This window comes from Hoplias malabaricus, chromosome 17, assembly GCF_029633855.1.
Source record: "Hoplias malabaricus isolate fHopMal1 chromosome 17, fHopMal1.hap1, whole genome shotgun sequence".
Taxonomy (NCBI): domain Eukaryota; kingdom Metazoa; phylum Chordata; class Actinopteri; order Characiformes; family Erythrinidae; genus Hoplias; species Hoplias malabaricus.
In genome coordinates, this window is record NC_089816.1 from 4,221,301 (window position 1) to 4,249,139 (window position 27,839).

General features: G+C 39.7%; 2 protein-coding genes across 3 annotated transcripts; one reads left to right on the forward strand and one right to left on the reverse strand.

The window, feature by feature from the left end:
* Positions 1-1,818: 1,818 nt before the first annotated feature.
* Positions 1,819-15,622, reverse strand: cul4b (cullin 4B). Its single transcript, XM_066649553.1, has 20 exons — positions 14,603-15,622; positions 13,245-13,360; positions 11,610-11,713; positions 10,076-10,145; positions 9,675-9,748; positions 9,334-9,496; positions 8,219-8,308; positions 7,243-7,325; positions 7,075-7,142; positions 6,849-6,967; positions 6,172-6,364; positions 5,910-6,014; positions 5,672-5,782; positions 5,154-5,239; positions 4,962-5,069; positions 4,747-4,860; positions 4,408-4,513; positions 4,062-4,234; positions 3,825-3,977; positions 1,819-3,128 (listed from the first exon to the last, which is right to left on the reverse strand). Exons 1-20 carry the CDS (start codon positions 15,033-15,035, stop codon positions 3,033-3,035), a joined length of 2,565 nt encoding a protein of 854 aa, XP_066505650.1. The 5' UTR covers positions 15,036-15,622; the 3' UTR covers positions 1,819-3,032.
* Positions 15,623-19,477: 3,855 nt separating this feature from the next.
* lamp2 (lysosomal-associated membrane protein 2) lies at positions 19,478-26,811 on the forward strand. 2 transcript variants are annotated; one of them, XM_066649249.1, is made up of 6 exons: positions 19,478-19,632; positions 21,368-21,894; positions 21,992-22,123; positions 22,282-22,336; positions 22,422-22,592; positions 25,176-26,811. In XM_066649249.1, exons 1-6 carry the CDS (start codon positions 19,587-19,589, stop codon positions 25,316-25,318), a joined length of 1,074 nt encoding a protein of 357 aa, XP_066505346.1. In that variant the 5' UTR covers positions 19,478-19,586; the 3' UTR covers positions 25,319-26,811. The 2 variants fall into 2 exon arrangements, with proteins under 2 accessions (XP_066505346.1, XP_066505347.1); XM_066649250.1 differs by lacking the exon at positions 25,176-26,811 and adding an exon at positions 22,733-24,220.
* Positions 26,812-27,839: the final 1,028 nt, after the last annotated feature.

A 27,839-nucleotide genomic window follows, 5' to 3' on the forward strand; every position in this document is an offset into this window, starting at 1 on the left:
CCAAGGTGTGTTCTTGCCTTTTGCCCAGTGATTCTGGGTAGGTTCTGGACCCTCCGCATCCCTGAACAGGCTGAAGTGGCTATAAGAAAATGAATGACTGAATAATTTACATTCCTTTGTTTAGGTGGAGGTGGGTGGCACGGTGGCGCAGCAGGTAGCGTCACACAGCTCCAGGGACCTGGAGGTTGTGGGTTTGATTCCTGCTCCGGGTGACTGACTGTGAGGAGTTGGTGTGTTCTCCCCGTGTCCGCGTGGGTTTTCTCCCACAGTCCAAAAACACATGTTGCAGGTGGATTGGCGACTCAAAAGTGTCCGTGAATGTGTGTGTGTCTGTGTTGCCCTGTGAAGGACTGGCGCCCCCTCCAGGGTGTATTCCCACCTTGCACCCAATGATTCCAGGTAGGCTCTGGACCCACCGCGACCCTGAATTGGATAAGCGCTTACAGATAATGAATGTTTAGGGGGAGGCTTTAGAGCAAAATTTAAGAAATTAGAATGAGTACAGAGCCAAAAGCCAGTGGTTTTCAAACTCAGCAAATCTGACCTAGGGACATGTCTCAGAGCTCCCAGTTCCTTAGATAGGGTACTAAAACAGAATTAGGCCAATAGAATCAGACATTGTCTAAACCATTATAATGCACTGGAGCTTTTATCCTGTAAGCTCCAACCATACACCAGTAAATATCATCACCTGTTGACTACACCATTAACTGTTTACTATGCACATGTTATTCTTAACCCAGACACTATGGAATGGTTTCACAGACAGTGAATAAGCCTAGTCCTGGACCATATCATCCTGGAAAATCCCAATTCAAAATGCAGTGTAGCTCAAGACTAGTCTTAATCCCTGTCTTGGAATCCACCCCTATGTGTTGATTTCTCAGACAGTTATTAAGTTTAGTCCAGGACTATATCCTACTTCCAATGGAAGATCTCCTTTGAAAATGTTGTTGTGTAAGACTAGACTTATTCCCTCTGGGAAAGTACTAGTCCTCTAAGTGTCACACATAATTGATTCCTCAGTGCTACGAGTACCAGGGACCATGGCAGGGTATATGTTTACTTTGTACTGATGATCCTCTATAATCAGAACTAGTGAGTGTATGGAGCTGCTGAGCTGGACCTGGCGTGTTGAAGCAGGAACACTTAACACAGCTGTAGAGGACATCCCTGTCCAAATTCTTATAAAACCATATCAAACCAATGTTTGTGATGTTGAACAGAGAAAAAGAGTTGAGTAAAATCATCAGAAGCTTGAAAGCTCAGCTAATATGCCTTAAAGCAAAAGTACTTAAGATTTTGTGTTGTTGCTTCAGGGCTGCCCCTACAGCTGCAGAGCACAATCCACTTTTACATTACTGTCCGGACATCAAGATGTGCTGGTTCACCGGCCTACCTCCAAAAGTTACATGGTTCAGTTTCTGCAGTGCCATGTCCAGAGTAGCAATGACAGTGGCTATATTCTCCCTATTACAGGTCAGTGGAACAGCACAAAGATTTTGATTTTTAAGGTAAAAATAACACCTAGTTTTCTTATACCATCATTAAATTCAGATAACCTGTGCATCCACCCCTCAATTCAACAACACTTTCTACTCAGTCTTTATAAAGAAACAAAGATTAACTATTTTCTAAGTAGTTAGTAGTGAGTATGAGCACCATTTTTGGGGGAGAACTACAGACGAGACACTACAGCCTTGTGCAATTAGTGACTGCAAGTGAGAGTAACGGAACAGCAACAGAACCCTCTTGCATTTCACAGTTCTCCAAAATAAGCAGCAAATAACACTGCGGTAGGAAAATGATCATGGAAACACATACGGATGTTTAATCTGAAGCAATAAAAACAGGCAAACGTATTCAGCAAGAGGACAGCCGTCCACTTAAACATGATTTATCGGAACACCATCATCATACAACGCTATAAATCCAGTGATGCCATACAGGAGTTCTCAGTGTATCCCCCTCTACCCCTTTCAGAAGGTCAGGAGACACTAGAATAACGCAGCTTGTGACACTGTGCTTCTTATAGAAACTATCAGGTTTCTGGAGAAATCCAAATGGGCTTCAGGGCTTTTAATTCGTTTGAGTGATGTTCACATTTGTAAATGTTGTGTACCAGCTTTACACAAAAGCTCAACTCTTGTCCTCTGCTAAAGATTTTCTTTGTAATTTTGTATGAAATTGGTGGCCAGGAAACTATTCCAATTTTTGTTGCAAAGTGTATGTAATATATGTATTATATAGATTTATGTACAAAAATAAACAAAGACAACAGGAACACAAAGATCTGAGTAGAAAGGAAAACATGAAAAAGTGGATGCATTGACATGTTAGTGTTTCACAGCATGAATATACCTAATGGAAAAAAAAAAAAGCTTGATCTATTTTGGCACAATTCTTTTTCCAATTCTGCTTCAGTCGTAGTTCTGCATCAAAAGAAATGTGACTTAGAACTTTAAGACTGTTAAATTCTGACTCTGTTAAGCCTCTTAAAAAGAAGGAAATACTATGTTTCAGTGTTATATACTGATGCCTAATACAACACTGACTGAACAAATGTCTCATTTTATTAGTAATGTTTTTCCATTTTTCTCCCCCCACATGTGATAAGAACATTTTGCACAGGATACACAGTGAATTAAAAGGAAATGTGACTTAAAAAAACAAACAGAGGATGATGCAACAAACAAACTGACTTAGAACCAATTCTGAAAATAAATACTGTCTTTCTTTCAGTAAATAAAAAAAAAAAGAAAAGAAACAAAACCTAAAAAGCGTGTTTCTGGGATTGTCCAATTCTTACTGAAGAGCTCTGGAAATGAAGAATATATTTTTCTCTAAAGGGCATGCAGCGGAAACACACCCCTGATGAGACCTGCTGAAGCCAGATCCATTCAGTTGTCGGTCGCTGGGTTAGAAAGGTTAACATCAAGTGGAGCAAAGGTATTTATTCCATATGTTCACTGAGAACATGCTCCTCTTGGGATTCTCCATACATCTTCTTTCCATCCATTCCATCTTTTACTCTAAGCCACATAGTTGTACTGATTGGGGTTTTCTTTATCTCTTTCCATGTAGTCCCTATCAATGAGTGACTCTATCCTCTTCTTTAAATCAGCAGGCTGTAAAGGAGAGAGAGAGAGAGAGAATAAGTAAGAATGATTTAGAGGTGGGAAGTTCGGATTCAGAAAGTATGTATAAATAAATAAATAAAGGTGTTTGGTTCCTCCTCTGCTGGTTTGCACCAATCAACAGATTTTCAATGCTGGACCTATGTGGTATTCCACAAAGCCAGATTTCTCATTTTAAGCTTTAGGTTAAATGTATCCAGCAGGAAGAGAGCACAGGGACATTTCTGTTTGAGACTCTTCCACTCGGCATTTAAGTTTTCTATCTAACTCAAATCGTTCTCTATGGAACAGCCACTGAGTACACACTGTGATATTTTAGTTTTCCTGCTCAAATAAGGACATCATTCATTCATTATCTGTAACCCTTATCCAATTCAGGGTCGCGGTGGGTCCAGAGCCTACCTGGAATCATTGAGCGCAAGGGAGGAATACACCCTGGAGGGGGCGCCAATCCTTCACAGGGCAACACAGACACACACACATTCACTCACACACTCATTTACTCTGAATATTATTAAAAATCTAAAACCAGGGCTCAGAAACACTTATTAGACAATGTCAGGCAGTTGAAATGAAATCCTGCGGTGGATTTTCACTCTGTTCATCACACATTCTAACTGCCAGCAAAGTGAATTAAACATTAGTGAAGTTATTCCACATTAGTGCAGGTGATGCATTTCTTATCACCTTCACGGGGAACTTGAGCTGGTTGTAGACTTCAGACATCAGGAGGTTATGGCTCAAAGTCTTTCTCATTTTCATAATCCTGACGATGGCAGCATCTATTTGGTACTGCCGGTCCTGGAAGACTCTCTCTGTAGTGCTAGCTTGCTCTTCCACCTGAAATACAGAACACATCATGATCAGAAACACACAAAGACCACATTTTACCGCTGGCATAAAAGACAGACGGACACCACGTACAGTTTCTTTCATTTGGATCTGGTTGATCTTAATCCTGAAGAGCTTGTGTTTGAAATCGTCGTTGCAAGAAAACTTGTCTCCATCTTCTACATCTTTGCTTTTCGGAGTTTTTGTGAGAACTCGTGCCTTTCCACAGGCCAGGGACTGCAAGGTACGTCTAAGTTCACTGTCCTCTGTGAAATAGAACACAATGATACAGCTAGGGTTAATTTATGTTCATCTCTTACATGACCTCTATGCTTCTCAGAGATACAGGTTGATTCTTCTACAGGGTAAGCCTGTTATATTTGATCTACATCACATTATTGAGCTTAAATACATGGTGGAATAGGAAAGGGAAACATACCAATGCCTGTAGCCAGTTTTATCTCTTCCAAGGAAAATTCCTCCCCTTCATTAAACATGAGCAGAACTAATGTCTGAAAAAGTGACACCTGAAGCTCTTTCTTACCCTGTAGGAAGTCAGGGAAAAAAATGGTAAAATTACCTCACAGTCCCAGACTTACGCTTCTGGAATGCAATGTTTAAAACACACAAAAGCTATTTATTATGAATCTAAGTTTTCCCAACAACCAGTTTTCCTCACATGATTTATATCAAAATCTCTCGACTTAAAAGTCCACTCAAAAGTGACCTACACTTCAGGGTATTCTCAAAAACATACCTCCTTGAATTGAAAACATACCTCCTTGAATTCTGCTTTCAGTACACAATGTCCTAATGTCGACTGCCACTGTAGTTTCCTTCCACTGTGTTTCCCAAGATAAAACGTCTTGAAGATTTCCTGCAGTCTGACCATCTGGAGGAATACAACAAAAATGAACACTAATAAGATCCTAGATTTAATCATCAGGGTGATACAGTCAGAAAGACCTAAAAGTAAATTAAAATAAAACAAACCTCTGGAGGGAGATGTACTTCCATGGGGATGTACGTCGGCCAGTAACCCATAGTAAGAATATTCACAGTCAGCTCTATATTACCAGGGATGTTTTGGCATTGCATGTACTAAGAAAAGAAATAAAAAGTGAGATTGGTTCCCAAAAAATAAAGTCTTATTTCACTGAACTTGAATGTTAACAAGACCACTACCTGTTTGAATTGCACCATGATGTCTTTCGAAAGCTCCATGTCCTTAAACATTCCTTCCAATTTACTTGTAAATGCAGCTCCACATTCTAAAACAAAGAAAACAAATACGGTCAGTATTTGATTTGCTTAATATGGTGATGGTAATACGTTATCAATGAATAGGGTTTAACAATGTTGTACCACTCTCATTTCCAAGCATCATTAAACTGTAAAATCCCAATTGAGGTTTACATGCACGGGGGTAACAGCATGGTGTGTACTAGCCATTTTGATTTTTCCACTGTTCCCATTATTATTGTTCCTGTCTTACTGTGAGTCAATATAAAAAAATGGGGGGATGTTTTCTTCTTATGGGAATGCTCTCACTGCAACTAAATTACACTCGTTATTTGGCAGCATGCATCAGACATAAAACAAGTTTTTCAAAATACCACCCCATACAACCTATCCCTATTCATGAAGTTATTCTAAAATTAAATATATTGCCACAGCTTTGTGGGCCGTTGTGCAGCACTAACCATGTTTTAGTTTTGACAGCATTGACTTCTCAGCATCTACAGAGGCACTTTTTCCCACCAGCAACCTCTTTGCCAGATCTTTCTTATAGAAGGCTTCAAAGACGTCTTTACCTATTAAACAAAACGGGCAAAAACTTTAGAATTGGAAATTCTAAAGAAGCTGGAAATAAAAGAAACCAAACATATCTAACAATACATTAAAATAATTATTAATCTCAAAAAGACATCAGTGTTTTACCATAAATGAACCTGAATATGATCATAATCTTGTCCAGCATTTTTTCGAGTTCCTCATCAGTGGCTTCTTTGTTTCCCGCCCTTAGCTTCGAATCAACATATTTTGCTTAAAGAGAGGAAAAATACAAAGGAAAGCCATTAAACTACTTATTCATACAGGTAATCTTTGTGATTCTACACCCAAAAAAAACACCACAACGGCAGTTTTTGAGCTTATGAATAACTACTATATACTAAAGACAGCATGTGTTATCAGCACTGACCTATAAGCTCTGCAGGTTTGTTCGGCCGCTTGTTGATGAAAGTTTCAAAGGCTTCTTTCATAGCATTTACAAATTTTTCATTCTTCATGAAGCACACATCGATGATGGAGTCCACTTTGTCTTTAAAATCCAGCAGTTCTTGCACCATTGTCTTGTCTTTCTCAGGATTGATCACTATTGTGCTGCCAAAGGCCTGTGATATAAACCCATTGAAGAAGGTTTGTTGTTGTTGTTGTTGTTGTATCAGTACCACACTAACATATCGGACACTTAAGAACATATATATCTTGGTTTAAAAAAACAACAACAGCATAACACATACATAATATAATAAAATATAACAAGAACATAAATAATAATATAAAAATATAATTTGTATGTCTCGCATGTATAAAAGCCTGATTTGTTGAATTCTATCAACCGTTACATTTACACTTCATTTAAGACAATGATAGATTATACAAACTAGTTACAGGAAGATACAAACAATACTGGACTAACATGAGATGTCCCACATAAAAACAGTGCATTATAACTGTCTTCTGCAGTAATGAATAAATAAATAAATACTGAGTGACCAGATAAAAAGCTTTTGAAATATTGGATTCTGAAGTGCCTAAAATGTTTGGACAGTTCAGCACATATAGCAAACATAAAAGGTAAGGCTTCAAATGTACCTTAATGTACTCAATCCAGTGCTGCAGGAGAACTTGCACTCCTCCTCTAACACGACTGAACAGTTGATACAGCAGAGACAAGTCCTGGATACGGTTCTCATCCAAGAGGTGATTCAAGCCTGAGAAAAAAATATCAAAGAAAGAAGAAAACTTTTGTTTAAACAAAAATGGCTGAGAAATTGTGTTACATTTGGACCATCAAGAAAATCATTTTTCAACATAGTACCTTTCTGAAGTGTTGCAGTTAGGTGTTCACCAAGTAACTGCTTTTCCACAGTGGCAATGAGGGGTTTCCTTAAAAAATAATAATAATAAAAAAGATTTTACAGTCACACACCCCTAAATAAATACACGTCCAATTCAATAAATAAATGTATGTGCTCAGCAAACTCACTGTGTGCTCTGGTCCAAGTATGTGATGACTCTGTCTGCTTCCTCCTCCAAGCGTTTGTTCACATGATGAAGATACTCTGGAACCTTCAGAGAAAATGGCACTGTCACTGTTACCGGTCTGTAAACAGGTGGATTAGCTTTGCGCTGTGAGCTCAAAAAAGCCATTTCTGTAAATCAGCTAATCAAAGCTTGTCATAAAACCGCACACAGCGTCCAAACATACATCTAGAACACCTCTGCTGAAAGAACTATCACGATGCGCCCTACTTGTAGGGTCACACAATATACCGAAATTTCAGCATGTTTTCAGGACTGCAATGTCTTCTGCAGTAGCTTTTCTGAATCAAGTTTTTATATGGGTTCTTCTTTGCAATTGTGTCTGGATGTAGTAATCTCCACTTCAGAAATGTGTCAGTTTTCAAATGCAGTGACACCTGAGGGTCCAAAGATCACAGGCAAGCAATACTGACTTTGGGCCTTGTTCCTTTCTTACAGAGATTTCCCTGGAATCTCTGGTTCTTTACTAAATGTGACTTGTTGTCCATTAACATCTTTTTTTTTTTTTTTGTAGTTTTACACCAGTCTAATGTTAATCCATTCCAACATTTTTTGGAATGTGCTGTTGGCATCAAATCAAAGTTTGCATGTATTTTCAATAAACAATAATAATTTCTTATTCTCAACATTTGTATTTTGTTTTTGTACTAATTTCAACTAAATATAATGTTTAAATGATTTGCACACCATTGTATTTTGTTTTTAATTGACCTTTTGCAGAGCAATCCAACATCTCTGGAAATGGGCACTGTATTTGTTTCCTATATTCAGTTTTCAGAATGTGTGTTTTTATTATTTATCAGTTTTTTTTAAGTATCAAGCACTATGCTGTAAGTATTGTTTTCACAATCAAAAGTCTTGCATCATATCTTCATATATATATGTTATTTCAAGCCAAATAATCTTAATGTTTATATCACCTCTCTTTCTTGCATCAGCCTCTGTCCTTCTGCAGCATACAGTCGATTTGTCTCCTCCAGAAAACGCTGCTCAAATGAATCTTGATAGATCTGTCCAAAGCAAGAGAATCACATTTAAAACATTTCTTCCCCACCACTCTCCTATGACAACTCTCTCTAAGTACTACTAAATATAATAAATCTGACAGCACAACAGTTTCTAATATGCTGTAACCTGTTGTTTCTAAACAAAGGTGGTTATGAAGTGGATGAAAAATAGCAAAACAAAGAACACATTTCTCATGGAACAATACAAACGACAGACATGGCTCAGAAATGAAAAAGCATATCTTTCATTGTTCTTTAGCATATTCATGGACATAATATAGAGGGAAGTTTACAAAATTCAGCCCTCATTTTATTCACACAAGCAATATCTACAACAACCATTGTGTCTACTCCAGCAAATAAAACTACAGTCTGGAGATACACGCTGGATTTGGCCATTTGTATCTATCCGTGAATGCTCAGTCTGAAAATGAACAGATTTAAGGAATTAATCTGGTCTTCCACATGAACAACGATTTTAACTAGAGCTGGGCGATATTTTTTAGCTGAGTGGCGATATATGATATATATCTCGATATTTTTCTTCTAGATAATAACAAAAAGGCACCTCTGAGTCAAAGCTACATGTCCCAAATCTCACACAGGAACTTTTATTAACATTCAGCTGTAGATGTCCATGAGACAATGCTCAAAAATAAACTATTGGCACATATTAAATAATAATGCTCTTAATAAAATGTTATTTTCCTGCATAACTAAAGACTCATAGATGTGCTGTTAAACTGTAAACAGAAAACATACAGAGCAACAATAGCAAACAGTTGATTTGTTCTTTAAAAAGTCAGTTTCCTGTGAAGCAGACTTCACCAAAGTGCTTCCTTCTGTGTTTACTCCTGTACGTCTAGTACTTTGTGCAAATAACAAATCATGTAAAGATTTTTGTTATTTAAACAATGTTTAATATAATGATATATCGTCCAGCCCTAATTGTAACTGTATCAGGAGAACTGGCTCATAGCATAAAGCCTGGAATAATGCATGTAAATTTGCTTGTGTGTCTGTAGTACCTGCAAATCAGAGAGCATGCTCAGTAAACTCCTCAGAAGACTGCGGTCTATTGCCTCTCCACTACGCTCTCTCTCAATCAGCAGCAGAATCCCATCAATCGTCTTACTCTGAACTTTTAAATCACTGATGATGTAGAAACGAAACAACTCTAATCCCATGTCCCTGCAGAGTTTAAAAGAGGAAGAGAAAATAATTCCACATATCCCAAGACAGATTACTCATGGCAGAAATTGTCAATTTTCTGTGACTATATTTATTTATTAATTAATCAACAAACAAATACTTTTATTTTTAAATAATAAATAAATAAATCTGTGTTAAAGCAGGAGGAGGTACATACCAAATTGATGGCAGCATTGAATTTTGTAAAACATACGTGCGATCCAAAAACAAAAATATACTCCTAATCATTATCTGGGAAAAGAACGAAACAATAGAGACATTTCAGCTCCAAGGCAACAGAACTGCATTTATTCAAATATGAACAATATCTCAGAAGCTAAATACTAAATGTGACAAGCAATTCTACTGCATCTATATTAGTGAGGCACATTCATATAAAATCATGAAAATATTGGTGTTGGACATAACATTAGATTTCATTGTATTCTAAGGAGCAAAATATTTCTAATAAACAATGATTTACTGTGATAAATGAATTTGAAGACCTAATTATATAAACGTGTAATTCTATTCCAGGTGGATCTTCATTTTATAAAATGTTTCTGTACCATTTCTTACCATTTGTCTGCAGTGATCTTGCCAACATTTATCTATCTTCTTCAAGAAAAGAACACTGTCTAATGAGTCCGTGGAAGCTGAGTTAAGGAAAAAGTTCCATTCACAGAGAATATGTATAATCTCACTTGCACAGATGTTCAACAACTATACAATTATGATACCATTTTTAAGCATCTTTTAAGTTCTTGGCATTGAAGTACACCATGTGTCATTGCACTTCTCACTCTGGCAATGCTGCGTTCAAACATGTCTCCCAGAATCTTGCCGTACACGTGCAATGTGTTGACAAAACGTTCCCTGCCTTTGCACGGCACCTTACCAAGTTTTCAGTGGGGGCTCATTTTTTTGGGCTTTACTTGTAGTTATCTAACCTTACTGAGTGGCAGCGTGATAGTTCGCTGTCTAACTGTCACTTTAATTTATTCAGGTCATTGCTATTTTTTTTAGTTACCGTTTTGCAGTTTCTCTTTAAAAAGGTGGTTCTTCGACAAAATAGAAACATAAACACACAAAAAAACATTAGTGTGCTTACAGGATTTTCTACACTGTGAAAGGATTATTCACACTGATGTAAAATATATTGTAAATGGTTAAATCTATATTAGAATAGAATTTGTAAATAGAATCTAATAGGGGGCGGCACGGTGGCGCAGCAGGTAGTGTCGCAGTCACACAGTTCCAGGGGCCTGGAGGTTGTGGGTTCGATTCCCGCTCCAGGTGACTGTCTGTGAGGAGTGTGGTGGTGCTCCGGTTTCCTCTCACAGTCCAAACACACGCGTTGGTAGGTGGATTGGCGACTCAAAAAGTGCCCATAGGTGTGAGTGAATGCGTATCTGTGTGTCTGTGTTGCCCTGTGAAGGACTAGCGCCCCCTCCAGGGTGAATTCCTGCCTTGCGCCCAATGATTCCAGGTAGGCTCTGGACCCACCGAGACCCTGAACTGGATAAGGGTTACAGATAATGAATGAATGAATTAATCTAATAGGGTTTTTCTGCTGTACAGAACCCTTCTAAAAAAAGGTGCTAGACCTAACCATATACATTTATAGGTTTCATGAACCTGATGACGATTTCCACAATGCAGAGAATCTTTTAAGCATGCAAATGGGTTTTCTGAGTGTTTTAAGAGTATATTAAATGCAGACGATTGTTTTGTCACCAAGTCTGACTGAGAGGGGGCGTGTCCTGAAAGTAACGTGACGTTAATGCATACCCGCTATAAATTAAAATCAGGGCTAAATCCAGACTGCAGGGTGATCACACATTTTTTCTAGAATTCACCTTCATGCACAGCACAAACAAAGGAACTGGTGAAGTGGTTGAGGGAGTCAAGTACTAATGTCTACAGAGTGTGTTATCACCATGACCTAAAAGGCTTGCGTGCAAGACCAATTCAGCTGGTACTATACAATTCTGAAATTCAGTACCGAGACACGGTTACAGATTTAAATCTCTTAGCATTCTCTTTGATTTATAAACACCAGAAGACAGTTGTGGAGTTTTCTGATTCAACACAAATATGCAGAAAAGGATATTCTCTGAACTGATCAATTTGTGCCTTGATGTGGTCTTCGCAAACAGCTCTCAGCTGCTTATAAAGCTTGGCAGAGATCTTATGGGAGCAGAGATTCTCGACAGCCTAAAAAATTAAAAACACATTAAGTGACATTTCTTATGAGATGCTGGTTCTGTTGTGTTCCTGCAGTGGATGTAGAATACTTCAATACATGACAAACAGCATAATCAATGCATATTAGCCCATTAGTCCACATTTTAAATACTCTCACACCTTATACTTAACTTTGATGGCACGGCTGTATAATTCTTTAAAACCTCATATTCGGTTGGTTAAACTCTTTTTCCATCCTCTGCCCTATTCTTTCATTAAAAATGCTAAAATTCTGGTTCATGAATTCATCTTGTTTTGTTTAGACTTCAGCAACCTTTTCGCTGGCCTTCCTAACAAAATCATATAATCTCTGCTAGACGTTCTTCTGCTGACACAAATATAAACCAGTCTTGTAGATGGTCTGGCAGCAGTCTTTCTATCTGAACTACACCTCTACTCTCCTGCATCATCACTTCAGTCTTTTGTCTTTGCCCAAGTTCAGATTAGTTCCTAACACTCACTCACTCTCTCTCTCTCTCTCTCTCTCTCGTGCATAGACCTTGCATACAAACACTAAATAAATGCAAAATAACAGTAATAAATACAATAATAATAATAAAGAAAAAAAGCCCCCCACAGAGCAGGTAAAAATCACACAAACCAGTGTTTCTGTTAGGCTGTTCACTCTGATTTTTAAAATGTGACATATATATGTCTGAAACGCTCATGCTCCAAAAAACGATATGCTCAAAAGAACAATATTTCATTCAGGTTCAACAGAGCAGGAGGGTCCATGTACATTCCGTCCAAAGCATATTCATCTGAAATTTAAAGATTCATAGAAGCAGACAATGCTTTATCTGACGACACGACAGTTTGTAGAGACATCTTTTCTTTCACAAAGTAATTTTCTAGGTGAAAGAAAGAGTTAATTTAAATTAAACCATTAACAGATACCAAAAAGTCAACCATTTTCCACTGGACATTTGAATGAAGGTTTACTTTGTCCTAATTGTGGCCTCTTGCAAACATGGTTTCTCCAAAAAAGGAGAACAGGAAACCGGACAAAATGAGTTTAAAATTACAGGTGATCCACATTCAACCACCTTTACCTTTTAAAGTTGGATTAGTACATTTCAGTTTACCAGATTTTTAGAAAATGATAATGTTTTATACCCTCTGTTTCCAGTGCCTACAAATATCTAATAAAAAAAATGCTTTGGACAAATGTACAAGGACCATTCCTCATGGTGCTGTCCGTCTCCTTCAAACTGCGTTTGAGGAATGCGAAGCTGAACTGACATAACTGTTTCATGAATTCCCATTTGAGTGTTCAGAAATTGTTGCATTAGCCCCAACAAATCTGGATCGGATTTCAGTACCACACATGAAATCGGCCTAAATTCCAGCTGAAACGATCAGATTCTATGAGTTATGATCTGTCCGCGCTGTAACACAAATGACACACCTGTGTCACATGAGAAAAAGAAAATTAGAAGATCTGTGCCATTTTTCCACTTTTGATGTGTAGCCTTTGTCATCTTCTGACATTGTTTCTCACCTGATAGAGTTCCTCCAGATTGTACTTTATAGAAGTGCTGTTTTGTATGGCCTCGACTGCTTCTTTTAACTTCTGCCAGGTTTCATGTGTGTAATTTTCTGGTAACTTTGGCTTTTCTGTAAAAATGACACACAGTACATGTACGCAACCGACGTTAAACATATCAACATGAGAATGTCATTATAAACAAACTTGTCCATCTTTTGCTAGCAGTGATCAAACGTCATTAGCCTTGCCACACCCCCCACTTTGGGAACCACTGGTGTAAGGTGTCCCTTTGTGAATAAAAGCTGTATTGGCCAACATTTATGTGGGCATCGCTTCTGATTTAAAGGGTATTAATAGGTTGTCCATTCCACATTGATGCAGCAACAGTCTCTACTCTCCTAGGCAGGCGTTAGACTAGATGTTGTAAAATCTAGGATGATTTGGTGCTATTCAGCCTCAAATATTAAAGACAGTTCAGGCGCACCAATATCACTGCTATTCATACAAAAGATATTGGATGGTGCTGCATCAGTCTAGAGAAAACAATTCCAATAAGCTGCAGCCCAAAACGGGCCATTTATATATTTCTGGCAAAGGCTTGGCTTTACACATGTTCATTTTATGATTATGTGCAGCTGCTCCAATGCACCTCGGTCTACTCCAAATTTTAAAGCACAGAAATGTTTACATGCCATTGTTACAATGCTAGAAGCATTAATGCAGAATCGTGATAAGGTTTTAGCCAAAAAACATGTTTGTTTTAAAATAGTTTATGATAGAAGAGTTAACGTGGATTGTTGCAAAAATAACACCAATATTTTGTGCAGTGAACAGTAACTTCAGGGTCCATCATCGTCGCATGTGAAGTTCTTTTTAAAATTAAGTTCAAAACTATTAAATAGTTCAATCACATCAAAATAAGTCTGGAAGGTATGACCAATGATCAGAAAGCGCATTTATTTTCATGAACATTTTATTTACACTGCCTGTAATTACACCTTAGGCTGGTCTTGTTTGTGACAAGTGTGTCCTACAACTTTACCAGCAGGTCTATAAGTGTTCACTCCCTCACTGGCAGCTGCTGGTCAGCCAGCGGCAGGTGTCACTGACCATGGGTCTCTCGCTGGAAGCTGCCACTCTGCCAGTGACAGGATCTTTAGTTTGAGAGGTTTGTTCAGTCTCTGACTGGACTAATGTCCAGCAGAACAAAGCTGCCACTGACCAGGTAGTAGAAGCTGGTGACTGAAATATTACAGAAATGCTGCCAGGTGCCAACTGATATTTACCCCCCTCTCTCTCTCTCTCTCTCTCAAGAAAACTGTCAAAGAGCAAAGAACTGTGAGCTGCTGAAAAGCTCCAGTTCAACTAACCTTTAAAATTTTTGATGACGAGTTTCTTGGCGGCGCCCGGTTTGCTGTTGGAGAAGGTGGCCGAGGCAGCGCTCTTTGTGAGGCCGTTGGCGTGGTGCGAGACCCCGGCGGCAAGCAGCGCGCTTTTGGCCTTGGAGCAGGAGGCCGAGGGAGAGTCGGAGTCGGCCATCTTCACATCCAGCCCCAGCCCCAGCAAATCCAGCGGCTCCTCGAACCTCAGTTTTTTCTGGATGTGCTGCGAGGAGGCGGCGGAGAGCGGCTGAGAGATGGCGGCTCTGGGGGAGGACGGAACGGACTCGGGCTCTTCTCTCTCCGCGCTCTGAAGCTTCCTTTTCTTGGGCGACGTTAAGCCGCTGTCGCTGCGGACATCCGAGGCTCTGGGCTCTTGGCTCGGCGGTGGGGGATTAGGGGAAGGTAAACCTGTTGGAAACATGAAAAAAAAAAGGCAAAAAAAAAAAAAAAAAAAGAATCAAAACGGAGTCTGTTACTAATGTTAACAACAACGCTCCGCTCCGTTCAGAGAGGACGCCGTCCGTCGCTGGAGAACCGACTCTCCTCTCTCTCCTCTCTCTCCCCTCTCTCCTTCTCTAACTCCCACTCTCCGCGGTTCCCAGCTTTAGCTTTAATCTCAGTCCGGTCTTGACTGTGGCAGAAAAAAAAACACAGTTCTGCCTCTTTTTCTCCGTAGAAAACGGATGATAACCCACAACCCAGAGCCCTCTACGGAGCCTCTCTTCTCTTGTTGTTGCTGGCGAGAGGAAAGATGGTTGATTTCTGCTTCCTCTCGGACCCTTCTGCCTCAGAGATTTCAACTCCAACTTTCAGTTAAAAACTCCGCTTCTCGAACAAAACGCCACCGGCGAGTTTAAGTGCTCTCACTCAGCTGTAAGATTTTCTTCGACGAGACGCAGTAAAGCATTCGCTGGTTAAACCTAAGTCTAAACTGTTTGTAATAAACTTTTGTATTGCGGTGTATTGACCTACCGGAAGAACTTAGCTTAGCCGCCGCTATGTAACGTGAGTGTGTTTTCGCTTTGATGGAGTCCAGCCCAGCGCTGCAATTACACCGGCGACTTGCAGGGGGCGCTCTACAAAACAATATCTTGTATACAACTTGATACAACTTGTGTGTGTGTTGGGGGGGTAGATGGATGTATATATTTGCAAACGTAATTGAAAATGCACATACCGAAACACACAGATTCAAATGTAAATTTAAGTAAATGACTGCACATCAAATAAAACTAAATCATTTTCAGAACTGGACTTTGCTGTGCATACATTTTAGGAAATGTATAATATAGGAAATTATAATTTTGAAATTGTTATTTTCTGGTTTAAGGCCAAAGATATTGTAGAGCAGCTCCGTGGTTGGTCCTGGTTTATAAAGATGTAGGTTCAAATTATCAGATTTTCAAACACAGATATGCAACTGTAAGAGCTCCTGCGTGGGTTGCCAGATGATATTAATAAATCCGCACTTATGATGCATAAATCTCCCACACACAACCACACACTTTACAGTCGTATCTTACACGGTCATTTTTGTTTGTTTTACTTTATTGGCCAATATTCTCAGTTGTAGTCCTGTACAATGATATTGATTTCTTATTTTTTACACTTTGTATACTCAGCCTGTTAATAAGCTATTCAATAAGCAGATGAAAAGTATAAACCTGTGTTAAATGTTATAAGTAAATAATTAAGTGAAAATCACATGTAAAATGAATGGTATGTGGGAACTTTTGTTTTCCGTAAAATTTCAGTTCTCACTGATTACTAAACACTGCTTAAATAAAAATCTGTTGAAACAGGTGTGCGTTTCAGTTTGTGCAATTGTAGTTCTTCTGTGGGATCAATACCCATTCACTCCCCTTATGTAATAATGAGGGGTACACCTGGGTTACTTTCATTGGTCCAGTGACATTGTCGTGTTCACCCTCCGGAAGGTCAGTCCACACTTGTAGTGCATCCCCATCACCATTTACCGGCTGCATCATCGTTTTCACTCTCCATTGTTGTGTACCAGAAACGTCCTTGAATGTACTTTGGGCTTATTGCTCACAGCCATCAATTTTATCAGGGTGCTGTCTGGCTAGGAAATCTCAGCTGTCATATGTCTTAACCCAATCCTGCATCAAGTGAAGAGCTCCAGGGTAGTGTCATAAGGGCATGCAAATAGATTTCCCTTTGAGTTCACTGAAAAGTCGCTGGTCTTGTCAGTCTCTTCAGCAATATTACATCTCTGCAATCCTTTTAGCAAAGGTATTGAAGCAAGAGAGAGAACAACATACCACATATGGGCAATTCTACATAGCATTTCTACAGAAAGCCTCACCCAGTACTTTTTCAGCTCAGCAAAACACAGGGAGATCACAAATATCTGATAGATGTATGAGGACGTTGATATAAAAAGTTCATAAGAGATGCAACTAGATTCAAACCACATCACAAAACACTACTCCAACAACAACACCATACACCACACAAAGGCTTGACCGTGAGTACTGCAAGGCAGGCTAGCAGGCATTTTGCCATTTTCCAAAAATACATCTTGGTGTAATCTCTTCCCCACATAAGTGATGCACACACATTCAGCCTTCCACATGATGTAAAAGAAAATGTGATTCAACAAACCTGGACCTGTCCATCACTCCATGATCCATATTTGATGTTTAGGTACTCAGTCAAAAAGGGCATTTTGATCAGTCTGTAGTTATACAGCCCAGTGTGCAACAAGCTGCATTACACCATGTTCTCATCTCTGAAAGCTAAGAAGAGCAAGAGCTCCCACCCCCATCATGATCACCTTCTACTAGGGGGCCATCGAGAGTATCCTGACTAGCTGTTTCACTGCGTGGTACGGGACCTGCACAGCATCCTGCCGCAGAACCCTCCAGCTCCCGACTCCTGCGAAAAGCCTTCTGCTTGGCAGGTGATCCCACCCACCCACTACACAGCTTCTTCAGCCTGCTGCCATCAGGGCGGAGACTGCATAGTCTCAGGGCTAGGACCAGCAGACTGAGGGATAGCTCCATCCATCAGGCTGTGAGAATGCTGAACTCTCTCCCTGCTCTGCCCCCCCCCCCCCCCCCACACACACACACACACACTTCTGCCTCCCACACACGCTATTCAACAAACTCATCATTTGCTGGTATCGTATGTCCTGCACTTGTCTTCTGTTTGTTCACTTTCATATAATTATATACTTAGCTTAGTTGAATTTATTCTATTTTTTGTTAAATGTGACTGCATCTTGGAGAGGAGAGTAACCTAATTTCAATCCTTTGTATGTCTTGTACATGTGCAGAACTGACAATAAAACTCTCTTGATTCTTGACTCTTGACTCATACCTTTCTATCATATTCAGCATTAACCTTTCCAGCGATCTGTACCTGTTCTGTGGGACCGGACCAGACAGGCAAGACTTCACTCACCTGGTTTTGGTAGGTAATAACCAATGTAGGCAGCATAGTTGTGCAGCAGGTAGTGTCGCAGTCACACAGCTCCAAGGATCTGGAGGTTGTGGGTTTGAGTCCCACTCCGGGTGACTGTCTGTGAGGACCTTGGTGTGTTCTCCCCGTGTCCGCTTGGGTTTCCTCCAAGTGCTCCGGTTTCCTCCCACAGTTGTGAGTGTGTGTGAGTGTGTGTCGCGCTGTGAAGGACTGGCGCCCCCTCCAGGGTGTGTTGTGTTCAACAATCTGTGATTTGTTAATTCTCTTAAATTTTTCTGTAACTGACAAAAGTGCAAAGAAATATCTTTAGAGATAAACAAAACTTGACATTGCTTTGTCAGTACAACTTGGAGTCATTGGGCCAAAGGCGGGAATACACCTTAGAGGGGGCTCCAGTCCTTTCTTTCTTTTGATTTGCCAGTCTGTCAGAACCACAAACTAACTCCAGAAAAATTTTATCCTCTTCTTAAGGTCAACATTTGATGTTGTGTAAAATCAGTCACATTCAGAACAGTAGCGAAGTCAAAAACAGACAGTTGTGTAGCCTTAAGCAAAAGTGGGTATTTTTAGTTAACTTTTGAACATGGGGATGCGGTTATCTTAATTGTCAACAGGGATGGTGGGTGCACCTTACGCAGTTAACTGATCATAAAGGAACATCCTGTAGTTCTTTAATTTATCATCTTTTTAATTTATCTTTAATATCACACTGTAGTCCATATGTTACACTGTATACTTGTTTGCTCATTTTCACCCTGTTTTTGATGGTCATGACCCCCACAGGGCTACCACCAAGAAGCCATGATTTGTGAGATGGATCATTCTCAATGCTGAAGTTGTTGGTGGTGGTGTCTTAGTGTGTGTTGTGCTGGTACAAATGGATCGACACAGCAGGGACGCTCAAGTTTTTAAACCCCTCAGTGTCACTGCTGGTCCAATGGTAGTCCACTAACCAAAAATATCCCGTATCAAAAAAGTATCCCGTGGGCAGCATCTAGTGACCACCAAGGACTAGAGGACGACCAGCACAAACTGTGCAAGAACAGATGAGCTACTGTCTCTGACGTCACATATACAGCGTGGACTAATAAGGTGACCAGTTATAAAAACTCCAGCAGCACTGCTGTGTCTGAACACACTAACACACCAACAAATTAGTGTCATCTCAGCACTGATAATCATCCACCACACAAATCATACCTGCTCTGTGGTGATGTGAGGAGGAAAACAAGTATTCAGTTCAACAGATGGACTACATGTTATAATTGTTGAACTACAAAGTGCTCCTGTATTGTCAGTGTAGATGAGACAATTGAGAGAATCTCACATAAAACTGTGGGTTTCACACAATCTGGCAACCTGGCCCGGCCTGTGATTGGTCATATGACCGTGTCAGCTGTGTGCGCGGCTCTTAAAGCGCTCCGCGGCGCTGTGCTTTACACCCCGGCTCTTCTCCCCGTACTCACAGTGGTGTAGCTCCGCAGAGCCTCGGCCTCTTATCGCTCCCTTCCCGCGGCCCGTCAACATGGCTCCCAGTCTGGTGTTCACCGTCTTCTTCCTTCTAACGAGCGGTGAGAAGTCTTTTATTCTGGCTTTTTAATCTGGGAAGGTTTATTTTTGGGGTTGTTTCTTTGCGTTTTGAGGCCTGAGCGGGAAAGGCTAACGCTAGCTAGCGTCTTTATTGGCTGTGTGCGTAGTTTAGTTTCTTACGTTATCTTGGTTTATTTGCTGTTCTTCGAGTTATAGCTGCTATTTTCATGCTTTAGGCTCCGTATTTATGAGCAGGAAGAGTTTATTTGTGTTTTAGGGCGTTAATATCACCCTAAACTCTGCCAGTATCTTTACAGTTCTAGCGTTGGCTTTGACGTGAGTGATATTTGGTTTGTTTTTTTGTGAAGCAAACTGTCAGCACTTTGTTTTGCTGTTTAGTGCACGTTTTTTCTGTTTCTCTATCGCTTTGTCTGTGAAGCCAGAAAAACAAACGGGGCAAGCAATAAGCTCTTATGTAACTTTCAGTGAGCACTAAGCTGCAGATTTTTTTTTTTGTATACAGTGTTTAAACGCCACAGGTAACGTTAAATATCTTTAATTAAAGTTATAGCTTTCTTGGGTGACGAGTTGCTTAATGAGTAATGTTACTAGTTAAGTGAGTTTGAAATTAATGAATTTCTTTATTCGTTATGTGTTTGAAAGTTGTTAAATTGTAATAAACCTGGTTTAATTGTGGTTCTAAAGTTTGAGAAGTGAGAAAAAACAGCTTATTTTACAGTCACTAAGCACAGACATTTGAAGCAATGTTGGATTAACAGGAGTTGTAATTTCTAATGAGTTAAAGCAGGTATTGGACTGCAGTGTGTTTAGGAGTGATCACCTCTGCTTATCTTTACATAAGCATGTGATTGGCCTTTGCCTGCTGTTCTTCCTCAGCCTTGTGACTTCAGACACCTTTGGTAAGATTCCTCAAGCTAATCATTACTTGACCTGTCTGTAGTGCAAGGCATGGTTCAAATATTACATGGACCTGAGGTGCGCACACCCTTTCCCCAAAGGGAGAGGCCTTTGGTGTACAGAACATCTGCTTGTGGAAAGTCATTATGGCTGCCTGCAAGTTTCTAAGGCTCCTGATTTGTCTTGTGTTTAACAAAGCACATACACAACTTGTAACGAAGCCAACTTTAAGAAACTGTTTGTGGTATTTTCTGTATCTGCATTTTAAAATTACCTGGGTTCCCAGTCCAGGAGTCATTTTTTTTACATCGTATGAAATGATCTTCAGTTTGTTTTTTTCTAATCCTTGAAGTTATGTAACATAATGAATTGCAGCCTAAAGCTGCTTTTGTCTTTTAAAGGAAGGTTTGCTAGTTTCCTGTGTGTGGGTATTTGCTGTGACATTTGTCATGTTGAGTCATTTTGTAGTATCTACAGATGCTGTCTCTTCTATTGTGCTGTCCTTGATGGCCCAACTTAGTAACTTAACTTAGTAACACAAACATATCACATAGGAGACCAAACGAAACCTGAATGCTTGTGAAAGTTATGACTTTATTGTAGTTTCTTTGTACGTTGGAGACATGTGTGAAATTAGTAAAACAAATCTCAAAGGGGTTGCTTCATGACTTCTGCTGGTTTTTCATAATTTGATATTGATATAAAAGCAATCCTATTTTCATTGAGAGAATGTCTCTTGCTCGCACAACTCCAAAGAGATTGATAAAGGGAATGATGTGATGCTGGCTGAAAGTCAATGTGTTTTTCTCTAAACCTAAAAGGTGGTGTCATTTCACAACCCTCTTTTTTTTTTTCTAGGTTTTGTTTGCGCTGACGTGTTCCTGTCATATCCTGAGAGCTATGTCTGGCCTGCCAGTACAGCCATGGAGGACAGGGATTCTTCTACCACAAAAGGCTTGTTTGATAGTGTAACAGACTACTCGGACAGTTCTGAGCCCACTGAGACAGTGCCCAGTTCCACTGCAGAAACATCTACCACAGTGTCAACAACAGCACCAACTACTCAAACAAGCAATGGTACTACTGTTGCGCCAACTACTCAGCAGACCAATGCTACAACACCACCTCCGACTACTCACGTAACCAATGCCACAACTTCTCCTCCAACTACCCACACCACCAATGGTACAACGGCTTCAACTACAGAGCCGACAAATACCACATCAGTTGTTCCAACCAACTCCACAACGCCCTTCATCCCCACCACCAGTGTCCCTACAACTCCTACTCCACCCAGTCCTTCTGTTGGAGACTACAGGGTCTATGCTGGGCCTAACTCTGTCTGTCTGAAGGCCAATATGGGCTTGCAGTTCAGATTCAAGGAAGTATGTGCATAAGTCTCCTCTAGTCAGATTTTTGGCAGCTTTTCAGTATTGTAAAACAAACCCATAATCAACTTGTTTTAATGTCTTTTCTGCTTAGGAAGCCATCTTTCAGACAATTAACCTTGAACCAAATGTGACAAACGCTAATGGATCTTGTGGAAGCAATGGTACAGACTCTACACTCATCCTGAGATCAGAAAACATCACAGTCCAGTTTGTTTTTTCAAATGTAAGTATTAAGTTGAGTTCTGTAGGTCCTGAAATGCTGTGCTGTTCAGTTTCTAGTGTCTTAAACGTCCTAAAGCCGTACCATGTAGGTTTAAAGTGGCCGTGATTTTTACTTTCTAAATCTATACTCAAATGATTGAATTTGTTTTTTGTTAATAGCAAAGCAACAAGTTCCACTTGAGCACTTTGAACTTCACTTTGCAAAATGCCGATGGTAAGCGTCTTAAGGTTTATTTTAGCCCTTTTTTATGGTTTGAAAAAGTGGCGTTTTAAAATTGTTAATTTGGTTTGGTCAACAGGAAGCATCTTCAGCTCTTGGAACAGTAACCTGTCCCTGTGGGAGGCTTCACTGGGAAGCTCATACATGTGCAGGAAGGAGCAGACGTTCAACATTTCAAACAACCTCATCTTGAACACGTTTGATCTCCAAGTACAGCCCTTTGGAGTCAGCGAAGACAAGTTCAGTACAGGTATGTTCTGCCCAGCTTTAAATTCTCAACAACAATCCTTTGCAGTGAACTTTCCCATAATTGTTTGATCATGTCTCCTCCTGTATACTAATGTGACATTGCCACTTCACTGTGTTAATTCATGTTCTCTCTGCCTGCAGCCCATGAATGTTCAATGGATGACACCAGCCTCTTAATCCCAATCATTGTTGGTGCCGCTCTCGCTGGCTTGATTCTCATTGTAGTGATTGCGTACATGATTGGTCGACGAAAGACCTATGTTGGATATCAGACCCTGTAATAACTTTTTAAATCGCAATTCCAAATTCAAGCATTGTAGGTCATTTAATAACGTCCTGGGCCTCTGCAGTTCTTTTCCGTTGGTCTTGGCTTCTGTGCCGAAATGCTGAAGTGACTGCAGTGGTTCAGGTCTATTTGTGCTGTTACTGTTAATGACCCCACCCACCCTCATCTTTCCTTTTAACAACTTAGTTTGATTTGTCACTCTTTGTTTAGCAGCAAGTGGCTCTTTTTCCTAATTTAATGAGGAAATTGCTCAATGATTTATGGTTTTTTTGGTAGTTTTGGATATGAAACATTGCATTTGCTCTTGATCACTCAATCATCTGCTAAACTCATTGGTTTAAGTTGTGTTCTGCAGTCTTTTAACATCTAAATCACTTCAGGATAGCTCTAGAGATGTAGGATTAATTTAGGTAGTAACGTTCATGCAGTTTTAGTCTTGTGTGGGGGTGAGTGGTTCCTTAAACATATTTAAACAACCCTTTTCCACTGACAATTACATCTAACCACTTTTGCAAATATTAAAAACAAAAGGGAAGACTTCACCAATGGACATCAATCATTGGGGAACTGCTTTTTGTAAATAACTGGGGGTGGGGGAGATGCTTATTGCACCTGTAAATTGCCTTTGCTGTAGGATGAGTTCTAAAAGCAATACTTGACTCAACCTGAAACTCTAGTGTTTGTTGCTCAGCTGGACCCCAATTCAAATCTAATCCTGTTCACTCTAAATGGGCTGTTTGTGCACATTCAAGATTTTGGCTGAGGCTTTTTTTTTTCTCCAACTATAATGTTCCATTTTTAAAAAACTTCCCAAACTGCAGTGGCATTTCCAATGCGAGTAATGATGAATGCTAATGAGTTAAGTCAGTGTTTCCCTCTTCAGTCATGAGCTGGTATTACAGATCCCTAGAGCTTTAGGTTGGTAAAGCACTGCTTTGCACTTTTTGAATTTCTGTAGTGTACAGCATTAAAGGAAAGTCAATGTTCATGTTGTGTGTACATTTCTTACGTTCTCTGCTCCTGCTTTATCAAATCTCACTACACTTATGATCTTCCAATCACCTGCACTCTGGCGTAATTGAATTCGGTGTGATTTAGGCTCTGCAGCACAGCGGGGAGGGGGGAAGAGGGAAATCAAAATTTGTTCACTTTGTTGCCCTCTGGAAATTGTGATTGGTTGATGCTGACCTTGCCTTTCTTAATGAAGGTGCATATGTTAAGATGAGCTGTGATTGGTTCAATAAATTCACTGTCAAATTTCCTGCTTTCTGATGAAGAGATGTTAATGGAAAAGGGAATTCTGAATGACAATCTTTGTGTAATAAATGACGTCAGTGGCTGTCTTTTCGGGTGATTTTTCTTTTCCTCCCCCTTAATCTCTAAACATGTCTTAACAGTGCTGTGCATGGTAATGGGTCCATATCCTATGACATGTCTACTTTATCTTAGTGATGACTTGGTGATAGCAGGGGAGTATTGAGTAGTTTTTCTTAAATACCAGCTCTGATTGCATGCCCTCTTCATAATACAGATCAGGCTTAAACATTCCTTGTGACCTCCAAGGTAACTGTGGATTTGAATCTGCTGTAAACTGAACAGGTGCATGTTTGGAGGAGTCTATATGGAGTGAAGAGGGACTATTGTAAGCTTCGTAAACATGACAGATCGGTGATATGGGCCTTTTTTAAAATGTTAACACTAGCACAGGCTGAGCTCACTCTTAGCCTAATGCTTCTAGTGCAGCGTAATGTTTGTCTTCCTTCTCCTCAATGGTTTAACCGTTCTCCTTCATGAATGCTCTCTTTCTCAGCGGAGGACTGCCAAGCAGATGATCCAGACAACTTCATCGTGCCCATAGCAATCGGAATTGCCCTCATTGTCCTCATACTGATTGTTGTAGTGGCCTATTTTATCGGGCGGAAGAGAAGCCGCACTGTGGGCTACGAACAGTTCAATTAATGTTTGGGATTGCACGTTTATCACAGCTGTGCTCTTCCTTTTGATTTTTGTTTGATTCCACCTCTGAATTTTTATGTTTTGTCACTTGTGGAATTTGAGTTTCAAGTTTAGTTTGTGTGTGTGTGTGAGAGATCGGAGTGCAGTCAGATGTCTACTGAATTCCTGTTTAACAGGGTTAACCTTAAACAATTCCTTTGCTCTCCTATCTATCTCTTTCAGGGCTTGACAGGATACTTCTCAAGTTTCCTTGGTTCAGCCCTTGGTCTTTTCTACGTTTACACATGTCTCCTGTCTCTGAATCTCTTCAGATCTAACTGTATCTCTGTTCTTCCCTGGCAGCGGAGGAGTGTTTTCTGGAGGCTGATTTAAGCTTTCTGGTGCCAGTCGCTGTGGGTGTGGCTCTTGGCTTCTTAATCATCCTCGTGCTTATCTCTTACCTGATTGGTCGGCGGAAGAGTCGCACTGGTTATCAGTCTGTATAAAACCTCCTCAGCAACTCCAATCATATCTTTCTCCATAACTCCATAGCACTTCACTTCTGTCCTCTTTTTTCCATCGTGACCTTTCTGCATCTTCGCTCCTTGCACACCTACAGCTAGCCATTTCAGCTCTTAATTAACAGCTTCTTTTCCAACATGTAAAAACTAGAATTTAAGTGTATTAAAATTGGGACAGCAGTGTTTCTATGCTTCGAATTAGTATTTCAAATGAGTATTTGCCATGTTGACATAATCCCATTATACTTTTACATGTAACAATTCCATGAGAAAGGGGTGTTTCAACAAGTGATTTATTTATTTTGTTCTCCCAACAAACATGTTTTTATTCTAGTACAAACGACCATTTAAAAACAATAATAATTCTGATTTTCATAAGTTGCCATTCCTTATCTTCATCCTGCAAACTACTCTCGTGTATCCTGTAAACTGTAAATGCTTCTGTGAAAATTCAGTTTCTGGTTTGTTTGCAGCCTGTATTTAATTATGTAAGAGCTCTGCTGACAGTAGTTCTCATCCACACTCGGTGCGATGGCGTAAAACCCAGAGACTCCAAATAATCACTGGCGTTGCACTAAATGTTAAAATGCATGGAAAATGAATAGCTCTTTTAAAAATGTTATCTATTTTTAACCTCGCGGAGACAGACGCTCGAGGCTCTACACGATGATTGTGCTGTGATTTCTCGTGTGATTATGAATGTATGAATGGTTAACTTAGAGTTAGGATCTTTTGTTGCCCTACTTTATTAACCTTGAATGTATGTGTTCTGAACTTGTATGGATCAATGTCGTGGAACTTCAAGGAGGAGGAAACAAAATCTGGCATAGCATATTTCTTGATACCTGTCAATAATAAACTGAGGTCATTACTGTCATAGTAATCATTGCACTTATCACGTTGTAAGATAAAGGGACACTAAAGTTTGCAGTGACACTTTACCAGCTTTTGTAGGTGGTGAATGTAGTGGATTGTAGTGATTTTTTTTTTAGCATATAAACCTTTCTCATCCCTCTCTGTAGGTCATTAGGTCCCTTCTCAGGGATCGTCAGGAAGTGTGTGGGGTCAGTTGCACTCCAAGTGTCTTTGGCCAGGAGCAATCATGACTTTTAACACCATTAAGTAGAATGTTTACACTCTGTGTGTGTGTGTACCCTTTTTCATAATCTAAGTTGAATAAACCAGTTTATGCTCCTTTAGAGTGGAGTCTCCCAGAGGGGGTGGCCTTGCTGATTAAACTGATTGCTCCTTAAACTCTTATTGGAGGTCTTGTCAAATTCCTGTGGAGTGGGTCATGGACATATCAAGAGTTTTTCTGTACATTTAGAAGCAAAACCAAAAATCACACACCAGAAAATGATCACCCCTTAAATAGTGTGCCTTTTGTGTTGCGCTTCCTTGTCCCTACACTTTCAGACGTGATTCAGTTTGTGAAAGAATGCCGAGTTGAGATCTGAAGAGATTTAAATAAAATGGCTTTTTTTTTAAATATTGCAGTGTATGGTTTGTGTTTCACAGTTTGTAAAATATAGATCAGTTAATTAGACATTATCTTGACAGGATTGTATATGGAATTTTGAATTATTAAACGGAATTTCATAAAACTATATGCAATCAATAATGAAACAATCCTGGCAGCACTCCCATTAAACAAGGAACGTCCCTGGACGTTCAAAATAGGTCTAAAAGCAGTCTGTCCATCAAGGACATATTTTAAATGTCAATGGACGTCCAAATTCCATCGTAATAAGTTAGTTAAGTGGTGACCAATCGCTAACGTCAGTGGACGTCCAAAACGCGTTTTATACAAGTAATTTATTTCGGGACCAATTAATAACGTCAATGGACGTCCAAAATACGTCTAATAGTCGTCTTTTCAATGTCTGTGTTTGGACGTCTTCTCAACTTTCATTTTCAACCGTAAGAGAACGTTGATTAGACGGCAGTCATTACGTTATTTCAACGTTGAATCAACGGCTAAATGTTTACTGGGCTATGTCGGAATATTGACTTATTAATATATTCGCACTCTGTATAAAAATATTTTCCAAAATTTGGACGTGCTCTAAGTTGTTAGAAAAAGCAACATTGAGAATTCATAAAAAATACTAATCAGCTGTTTGGGGATTTTTATTAATTTATTTAATTCTTGAAGTCATAAGTATTTTTACCACTGGAGGTCTGAGATGTTACTGACTTGAGCAACATCAAACACACAAAAAAACTCAAAGTCTGGGTGAATGTTTTTTAAAAGTAAAGAAATATTTTGAGAATCTTTCAGTAACTGGGGAATAAGTCACTATTTCAAGATTAAAAGTCCATGTTTTGACAACCTGCTGCCAAGTAGAGGATTTACACGCCATAAGGTTCTCTCTCTCTCTTTCCTGTTAGTCCACTGTGAGCAACTCTAGTGTTACTGTCTAACAGTTGACTTATACAGCCACGGATCATGCGATCAAATGTCCATGGACTTGGTTCATGCTGTAAATGTTTTTTTTATGTTGAG

Coding starts and splice junctions, on each gene's coding strand:
- lamp2 (XM_066649249.1), top strand. CDS start 19,587: ATGGCTCCCAGTCTGGTGTTCACCGTCTTCTTCCTTCTAACGAGCG. Junction 21,895..21,991: donor TGCAGTTCAGATTCAAGGAA/GTATGTGCATAA, acceptor TTTTCTGCTTAG/GAAGCCATCTTTCAGACAAT. Junction 22,337..22,421: donor CACTTTGCAAAATGCCGATG/GTAAGCGTCTTA, acceptor TTTGGTCAACAG/GAAGCATCTTCAGCTCTTGG.
- cul4b (XM_066649553.1), bottom strand. CDS start 15,035: ATGTTTCCAACAGGTTTACCTTCCCCTAATCCCCCACCGCCGAGCCAA. Junction 4,514..4,746: donor TGAAAGCAGAATTCAAGGAG/GTATGTTTTCAA, acceptor GACTTCCTACAG/GGTAAGAAAGAGCTTCAGGT. Junction 3,129..3,824: donor AGCTCAAGTTCCCCGTGAAG/GTGATAAGAAAT, acceptor TCTCCTTTACAG/CCTGCTGATTTAAAGAAGAG.